Genomic DNA, 7379 nt, shown 5'->3' on the forward strand with positions numbered 1-7379 from the left:
TTAGTTTTAGTAGTAGTTAAAGAGTAATTTACTGGAAAGGCTTTGATGTCACTGGCAAAAAGAGGCTCTTGAGAAAGTTCAATGTCCTCTTATGTTATATTGTGCTTTCAATAACATAAAGAGGTAGAAATGAAAATTCTGTCATTTACTTATTTTGTGCCAAGCCTATATGTCTGTCTGTCTTTCTTTCATCTACTGAACAAAAGAAGATTTGTGTAACTGTCTGTTCTTGTCTTTCAAACCTTTTATTGTATGAACTAATATATGTACATATATAAAATATATTCAAATTTGAGTGAACAATGCCTTTAAGGCTTGTTTACATTATTAAAAGTCTGTTCTACTTGACATCTGTTTAGTCTCCCATAGTGAAATTGCCACACTGCGATTTCAATTTAGTGTTGGGTTGCCACAGTGTCCAAGGTAAATCAGGGTCCTGGAGCGAAACCATTTGAAGGCCAGGCTGCTCATTTTATGTGTTTTTTTTTCTCTTTCCCTCTGGCTTCTTCATCCATTTTTCTCCCTGCACTGAAATGGTTGTGAAATTTCCCACTTGGGTGAGACTGTCGTCTGTTTTGGCTTAATGTAGGAAATTGACTCATTTTGTGGCATTGATTTCCTCTCTGCTACATAGAGGAGATCGCTGGCAGAGCAAACCTGAGCGCGGTCGATAGCCCTTCAGAGGGTCGGATATGTGTGCCGCACCTCTCCTCTCATAGGGAAGTGAGCGCTTGTGTGTCGTTGTTTGTTTCCCTGTTTTAATTCTCACGGCCTTCGTCTGTAATTCCCCAGCGGTGATCTACCGTCATGGCCTTTTACCTTCATCTATAGGTGTTGCAAACATCACATGATTTATGTTATCGTGTCAGTGGTCGCCTGGCTGCGGTAGAGACAGTTCAATGCCACTAGTTTCTGCTGTGATTTATTGAATTGGTAGGTTTTACAATATGACACATTTACTTGAAATACAAGCTCAGGCCTGGTGTGTTGGTGTGTATTTCTGCGGTTGCTACTGGTTTTATGGATGTAATGGAAGGACACAGTTTTGAATGTGTTCATTAGTTTTAAAAAGGTTATGTTGGTTAAATAGGAGCCTGATGACTGATTTTATTTTTGGGTGGACTGTCCCTTTAATTGATGTGCGTCTAATCAATGCAAGTAAAGGCTTTATTGAGCTTTATTTAGCAGATCAGTGCTTGTCCTTGCCATGCATACTTCCACTGCAAGCATCAGTTAGCCTGTATAGAGGAAAGCCAGCCTCTGTTCTGGGAACTCATTATCAGGTAAACACCTTTCTGTGCTTCTGAGTAATTAAAGTATCAGTGAAAACATTTGTGAAGTTTGTCTCATCAGCAATGCTTCACTTGCACTAATGCTTGTTGTTTTGTCAATATCATCCACACAGTTAATGCCCTGTACCTATTATTAGTTTGGTGTAATACACTTACTGACCAGATGGTGTCAACAATGTATTTCCTTGTTTTTTTCTTCTTTTTTAGTTGTCCTGTATTTTTATCATATTTCCATATTTTTAAACAATTCCTCATCCTCATCAAGAAACATTCACATGCAGCATCACAAATTGAAACTTCATATAATGTATAAAAAGTAATGTTAAAAGTATATAAACTTTGTGCTATTCAATTAAAATATATTTATAATGAAATTCATTTTTTAAGGATGTTTAACACATTTGATTACTGTTCTATTATCGTGATCCTGTAGGTGTGTGTGCTTGAGGAATGTAACATGGTCTTGTTAGAAGACAGCAGTGTTTACTCTCGGACAGATCAGCTCAGCTCACAAAGTTTCTCAGACATACAGTAAACTGTACCATCCTAGCATAACAAATCGTGAAGACCTGCAGAACGGATTTCATAGTAAAAATAAAGGACCTTCTTGATGGATCATAACAGCAAGCTTTCTCTATTAATCTGGATTGGTTAATAGAACATTTAGAATATTTAAAAGTCACCAAAGGGCTGGTCAACGTACAGGCAACCTTGTGGATTGGATATGGATGTGTTGGTGCTTGGCTTCTGCCTAGTGCTAGGACTTCTACACACTATGGAGGGAAAGGTTCTCAGACCGGGCAGAGTTCCCCCACATATTGTTTTTGTAATGGTGGATGACCAAGGCTTCAATGATATCGGGTACCATGGCTCAGAGATCCACACGCCCGTGTTGGACCAGCTGGCTGGCGAAGGGGTGAAGCTGGAAAACTACTATGTTCAGCCCATCTGTTCCCCCTCACGAAGCCAGCTTATGACTGGACGGTAAGAGACTTACTATTGTTGTTCTAATGCCACTATTATATGCATCCTACTGTGTATGTACATGTCTGTGTGTATTTCATACCTGAATGCAATTACTATTAATTTCATCCTATTATATAAATTATATTCAATATTAGTTGCTGTTTTATGTTGTGGTTATACCCATTTAATTTATTAGTATAGACAAGGGTTCCTCCTGCAGAGTTTAGCTCAAAAAGACACTTTTGCAAGTTAAAGGAACACTTCATCGTTTTTAGAAATAGGGCTTATTCAACTTCTTTCCTACATTTTGATATGTGGGCAAATGCATTGTTTTAGTTTGCCAGGGTCGCCGCTAGCTTAGCATAATGAATGGATTCCTGCGTTGCCAGCTAGCATGTCCCGAGTAAAAGTGATCCAAAAAACAAAAAAACCCCACCTAATTACTTCTTGTGGCCTGTGTATTCACAATGAGTACAAATAGCTATGCTGATTAAGACTAGACGATTTCCTAGGCAGATATTGACTTGGGAGTATATTTTGGGGACACACTGCTACTTGGTCGCAGAGATAGCTGTGTGCACCTAAGTAGCAGTGCTTTGCCTGTGCTTCCCCATAATATAGTCCCAAGTCAATATCTGTCTAGGACATCGCCTAGTATTAATCTGCATCGCTCTTTGTACTTGTTGTGAATACGCAGGCCACAAGAAGTAATTAGGTGGGGGGTTTTTTGGATCCCTTTTACTCTGGATATGCTAGCTGGCAACATAGGATTCCATTCATTATGCTAAGCTAGCGGCGACCCTGCCAAACTAAAACAGTGCATGCACTGAGACAAAAATGCATTTGCCCACATATCTAAATGCAGGAAAGAAGTTAAATAAGTCCTATTTCTAAAAATGGTGGAGTGTTCCTTTAATTAAAGTCTTCAGAGTTACTAGAAAAATTACAAGTAGGCAAATTTGATCATGGTTTTAGCTAAACTCTGCAGGACGGTGGCCCTTCAGGGCCAGATTTGAGGAACCCAGTGAAAATCCGTCACAATCAGCACCTACCATCTATTGCTTCAGGTATCAGATTCACACTGGGCTTCAACACTCGATCATTCGTGCACGCCAGCCCCTCTGCCTGCCCTCTGACATACCAACGCTCCCTGAGAGGCTCCGGCAGGCTGGCTACAGCACCCACATGGTAGGGAAATGGCACCTGGGTTTCTGCCGGCCTGAGTGTCTGCCAACGAGCCGTGGATTTCAAAGCTTCCTTGGATCACTGACGGGCAGCGGAGACCATTTCAACTTCCAAAGCTGTGACGGTACAGAGGCCTGTGGGTTCGATCTGCATGATGGAGACCGGCCAGCCTGGGAGCTGAGTGGAAATTACTCAACAAGGCTTTACACGGAGAGGTGAGAAACTGCAACCATTTGTGAACCAAATTCTTTGCTGCAATGAGTCATGCTAACTTTTGTCGTCATTTGGACTCTTGCAGAGTGAAAGAAATCCTGAGACATCATGACCAGCGGAAGCCCCTGTTTCTTTATGTGGCCCTACAGGCCGTGCACACACCGTTACAAGCTCCTGGGCATCTCCTCAGACGCTACCAGACCCTTGGCAACAGACCTCGGCGCCACTATGCCGCAATGGTGAGCGGCGTAGATGAGTCAGTAGGTGAAATTGTCAGTGAGCTGCGGGGGCGAGGCTACTACAACAACTCTGTGCTCGTCTACTCTTCAGACAACGGGGGCCAACCTCTATCAGGGGGTTGTAATTGGCCCCTGCGCGGCGGCAAAGGCTCCTACTGGGAAGGTGGAGTTCGAGCAGTTGGCTTTGTACACAGCCCACTTTTAAAAAGGAAGGGGGTGGTGAGTCAGGCTCTGATTCATGTTTCCGATTGGTACCCAACCTTGCTGTCTCTCGCAGGATACCGCGAGTCTGATTCCAGCCGCCTAGACGGCCAAGATGTTTGGGGCGCTATAAGTAGCGGCCTGCCCTGTCCGCGAACTGAAATCCTCTTCAACATTGACCCAGTGTCACGCAGACATGGAGAAGTCAACCCGAGACTCCTAACTCTTAACGGTTTTGGGATCTGGGATACAGGAGTGCGGGCAGCCATACGAGCTGGTGACTGGAAACTTCTGACAGGGAACGTAGGCGACGGAGACTGGTTCCCTCCGCAGACTATGCCAGGTGGTCCGCAGCAGTGGCAGGGAATGGAAAAGAGACGAGACCAGCGAGGGAAGTCCGTCTGGCTTTTCAACGTCACCGCTGATCCCTACGAGAGGGCAGATTTGGCTGAGGCGCGGCCTGAGGTGGTCAAGGTGCTGTTGACCCGGCTTGCCGAGTACAATCAGACTGCTGTGGCTCCACGCAATCCGCCAGACGACCCGATGGCGGACCCGCAACTTCATGGAGGGGTTTGGACTCCTTGGCTAGGTCAGGAAGAGGCAGGAGATGAAGAGGATAATGAGGAACCAGACAGCATAAACAGAAAGGCCAGGTCCAAAAGTACCTGTAAAGTCTGCAAACTCAAAGCTTTGTTTAAAAAGGTTGGTACCCGTATGCAAAGGGCCACTTTGTTCTTGTAGTCAAGAGGTAGTTGTGGACAGGATCCACAAAGCTATTTTATTCCGTCCATTTCACTCGTCTTTGAAAGATAATTCGTGGCACACTGGGACATCAAGAACTTGAAATGTCCTGCCTGCATTATGAACTAAGATTTTTACACAGACGTTCCCATCTGTATGATGCAATGGATTTTACTGTAAAGTTCAGATCGCCTACTGTTAATGGGACCCAGAAAGAAGATGAATGAATTTGATCACATGTGATTTCATAAGCACTTAATGTAGATGTTACTGGATCTTTATCAAATGATCCAGTTATCTGACTACAGCAAATGATGCAAGTAGTGGCACTGATTTAATAGGGAATAATACAGCACTTATATTGTTCTTCACTGGATCAGTGTTCTCTTATCCACCCCCTGGTTCACTTTCTCTCATCTATCTGTTCTTTCTCTGACATGCCTCTGCCTTGCACTCCTCCTCACGCCTCTCTCATTCTCCTACCTATTGCTTTTATGCTTGTGCTCAATCCAAATCCGCTCTGACATAGCCCACCACAACCAGAATAACACAAGATTCTTCATTGTTTCTGCACTTTCTCCTCCACCTGTTTCTCGTCCTCTTGCATTCCTTCTCAGTTTGAGTAGATCAGGTCAGTGCAGATGTAGAAGCAAGAATACAAGAGCAAGGAAAAGAGCGATAAAGTAGTTTATTTTATGTAAAATGAGGGCTATTTGAGGAGGAGGAGGATGATTACTCTTGGGTATGAAGGCTGTGTGCCTTTATACAATACATTCTTGGCCTGTTCATCTCCTGGTTTCAAGAGACACAGTTCACAAGAAGTGATGAAATGTGCTCTGTATTAAATGTAATGCATATTTTGAAAATAACTTTTCAATTTTACCTCAATGTTAATCCCTTTACTCTGATGTAATCGTGTGTATTTCTGATTATTTTGTCTTTTAGCGTTCCTAGAAAACAATACATCCATCTGATTTGTTTGCAATAGCATTCCCATAAAGATGTGTTCATACTGTCACAAACATATGTTTACTTTAAGAGCTACACAGCAAGAATAACTGTGTATCTTTTCTTTCTGGAGGCTGTTGTTAAAGATTCATTAAAACATGATTCAGTCTGCTCCGACTTTCCTTTGAATTGTTATTGCTGAATAATGCTGTGTTCTTTTAAATGTTAAAGGCATAGTTTGTCTGTATTCACTCACCCTCTTGTCAGGCTAAACCTGTACGACCTGTACCCCCTCCCCATAGAATTACAGTCAATACGCCAAAACTGTTTGGTTATCAACATCTATTTTTTGTTCAGCAGAATGAAAATAATACAAAAAGTAAAAATTACTTCAGACTTGGACTGGAGAAAGGGAAGTATAGTGTGGCCGCACCTTTACAATCTCTGATGTAAATCTGTTGTAGGTCATAGTCCAGTGGGCATTTTTATGTTTCCTGTTTCTATGTGCCAATTCTAAAGAAGTGAAGAAAATCCAGGAATGTAACTGGACGAATTATTACGCAACTAACTATTATTCCTTAATGTAAGCAGATGTAAGTGTTGTAATTTCACCAATGCAACAAAAACACTTCCTCCTCCTGTTTATCTCAGAAAACAACTCAAAACAGCTTCAACCCACTTTGGAAAGACTTCAACTGTGGTAAGAATGCACAATGGGCAATCCAACTAACTCCCTCACAGTGTATGAGTCATCCTGAACACATGCTGAGTTTGGCATCTCTTAAAGGTGTTATGAGCATTTTGTTTTTGAAATACCACGCAAAAAATGTCCTTACTACCTGACAGATACAGGCGCTCAGACGAAGAAAAAAAAAGTGATGTTTTACTTGTCCATACAGAATCATTTGATACATATGGTTGTTCGGTACGCTGTTGTCCACGCTCAAGTCTACAGGGGGGATACATCATTTTTACATTTACATACACCAAATAATTCATTGAATGAATGTATTTGAATGCATAGCTTCTGTTACCTTTAATCCACCAGTCATGCTATATGCAATGATGATGAGATGTTGCAGTTATATAAAGTAATGTTTTAGGCTGTATTGAGATCTGATACCATAACTCTGCAGATCATAAAAAGATCAGATATATTTAATAAGTTGTTTTTTAACAAGCAGAAATATTCTTATGAAAGTCAAATGTTTCATTGTTTATGGTTCCATTGACACATGCCAACTGTTACAGTTAAGCTTTTTAGTGGGTTTTTTGTTGTTGGTTTTTTTAAGAATAACTTTTTTTTAAAATCTTAAATTTCATGACAAATCATTCAGCAAGTCTCACACATTTAAAGAATATGTTGCTGTAACGATTAATAATTCCAAATGGACATGACAAAAACACACATCTTGTTCAAAGTTTTACAATCTGTAACTCCTCGATTTACTGTCTCATTCACTAATTTGCTTCTGACTGTTTTGTTTTGAATCGTTAAAAAAGAACCAGCTCAATTGTTGGCAAATCAAGCATCGTTTTCTTTGTGGCGTACAACTAGCACAACACAGCAGATGGATAACATGTTAATACCAGA

At 41.4% G+C, this 7379-nt stretch overlaps 1 protein-coding gene across 2 annotated transcripts; it reads left to right on the plus strand.

Moving 5' to 3' along the window:
- The first annotated feature begins 227 nt into the window (after positions 1 to 227).
- Positions 228 to 5957, plus strand: si:dkey-174i8.1 (arylsulfatase I). 2 transcript variants are annotated; one of them, XM_067420941.1, is made up of 4 exons: positions 228 to 1283; positions 1726 to 2276; positions 3326 to 3658; positions 3742 to 5957. In XM_067420941.1, the coding sequence occupies exons 2-4, from the start codon at positions 2017 to 2019 to the stop codon at positions 4835 to 4837; spliced, it is 1689 nt and encodes a 562-aa protein (XP_067277042.1). In that variant the 5' UTR covers positions 228 to 1283; positions 1726 to 2016; the 3' UTR covers positions 4838 to 5957. The 2 variants fall into 2 exon arrangements, with proteins under 2 accessions (XP_067277042.1, XP_067277041.1); XM_067420940.1 differs by having other exon boundaries at positions 228 to 2276.
- Positions 5958 to 7379: the final 1422 nt, after the last annotated feature.

This window comes from Pseudorasbora parva, chromosome 17, assembly GCF_024679245.1.
Source record: "Pseudorasbora parva isolate DD20220531a chromosome 17, ASM2467924v1, whole genome shotgun sequence".
NCBI lineage: Eukaryota > Metazoa > Chordata > Actinopteri > Cypriniformes > Gobionidae > Pseudorasbora > Pseudorasbora parva.